Raw genomic sequence first — 1676 nt, 5'->3', positions numbered from 1 at the left:
GGCCATGTGGGAGTCCAGTCCCCGCAACCACCACGCCACCTGCTGCCCCCCCCTCCAGTTTTTGTTTGTTTGTTTGTTTGTTTTTTCAATGAGAAGGTAGGTCATATCCTCCCTTGGGCAGACCTCTCCCATGGCTCCCCATTGCCCTCGTGGGACAGCCCACACCCCGGCCTGTGGCTGGGAGACTGCCCAACCTTCCCATCTCCCCTCTATCCCTCGTTCCCTCTCTCCTCCCACACCCTGGCTCTGGGGGGAGGCCTGGCTGGGTTAGAATAGGTGGGCTCTGTTGTCCCCACAGCTGCCAACTGACCCCCCAAGGACCCTGGGAATCTGAGATTATAATGGAGCCCTGGCAGGGTCAGCAGATGGCAGAGTGGTTGAGGCATGGACTTCCACCCGGACCTGGTGGCATGGAACGCACACCAGGCACCTGTGTGTGTGTGTCCAGAATCCCGAGAGGAAAAAAATGGAGGAGAAGGGATTGCGGCATGGCCATCCCCCCCTGGAGGGTGATTTCTCACTTCCTGTCTCTCTGTCTCCCCTGAGCGCACACACCCTTTAGTAAAAATCTCTCAGGAAATGGAGCCTTGGGGTCAACTCTGTAACCTGGTCATTAAGGCAGGCGGATCCCCCGTGGCCATCTGTGCAGTTCCAGGTCTGGAACCTACGGCTTGAAAAACACGCCCAGAATGTGTGTGTGCGTGTGCCCCGAATCCCGAGAGGGAGAGATGGAGGAGGGATTGTGGTGTGACTACACCCCCTTGGGGACGGTGCTTTCTCCTCTCCCTCTCTGAGGGGCGGACGACCCGTCTATCCAAAAAAAAATAATGGGAGGAGTCTAGCAGGTGGCACAGTGGTTAAGGTGCTGGACTCCCACATGGCTGGCTGCAGTTCGAGTCCCGGCTCTGGCAGCTTGCTTTCTCACATTCGCTCTCATCTCTCTCTGGTGAGCACATGTGTCCTATTGCAAGTTCTTTAGTTTTTTTTTAATTGTTTTTTAAAGAATTATTTTATTGAACTTTATTTTGACTAGAGAAGGACAGAGAGAGAAAGTGAGAAAGGAAGCCATCTGGTCCGGGACTCGAACTCTGGTCATTCATGTGGGAGTCCTGCGCCCTTAACCACCACGCCACCTGGTGGCCCTATAGATACGTAATATTTATGAAAAGAAAAAAGAGAGAAATGGAGCCTTGAAGGCCCAGGTTTGGGTAGAGGGAGGCAGGTCACCCTGAGTGGACGTGAAGTCTCTGCACCCACGTAGCTTCGCGTTCAGCTAAGGAGGAAACAAGAAAGGCCCAGAGTGGGGGAAGATTGGTGCCTCTAAGGAGCAGAAGGGAGTGGCCAGGGGTGTAAGAGGGTCCTTTGGGTGGGGAGAAGGGTACCAAGGGCCAGGCTGGCGATAGCGCCCGAGATGTCAGAGAAATGGCTGGGGAGGGAGGGAGAGGGCTTGCATGCTGGAAAGGATTCCGAGTGGGTCGGGGCCAGGAGCCTGAGGCATCCCTCCCCCATCGGTGGTCTGTTGGTCTCCCCCTCGCAGGTGACCCTGATCCCCACGTTCGACTCGGCGGCCATGCACACGTGGTATGAAGAGACGCACACCCGGCACCAGGCCCTGGGCCTCGTGGTGCTGGGGAGCAACAGCATGGTGTCCATGCAGGACGACGCCTTCCCCGCCT

At 56.4% G+C, this 1676-nt stretch overlaps 1 protein-coding gene across 1 annotated transcript in view; it reads left to right on the top strand.

The window, feature by feature from the left end:
• The window catches only part of MAP1S (microtubule associated protein 1S), a gene marked incomplete at its 5' end in the record, with an annotated part of 32908 nt that overhangs the window by 23370 nt on the left and 7862 nt on the right, over positions 1-1676 (top strand). The window contains 1 exon segment of the mRNA XM_027771280.1: positions 1538-1672. Within this exon segment, the coding sequence (XP_027627081.1) occupies positions 1538-1672 (135 nt within the window).

The sequence above is a fragment of the Tupaia chinensis genome, unplaced genomic scaffold, assembly GCF_000334495.1.
Source record: "Tupaia chinensis unplaced genomic scaffold, TupChi_1.0 Scaffold000201_1, whole genome shotgun sequence".
In the NCBI taxonomy this organism is placed as follows: domain Eukaryota; kingdom Metazoa; phylum Chordata; class Mammalia; order Scandentia; family Tupaiidae; genus Tupaia; species Tupaia belangeri.
This window is presented reverse-complemented; position numbering and strand designations above follow the sequence as displayed.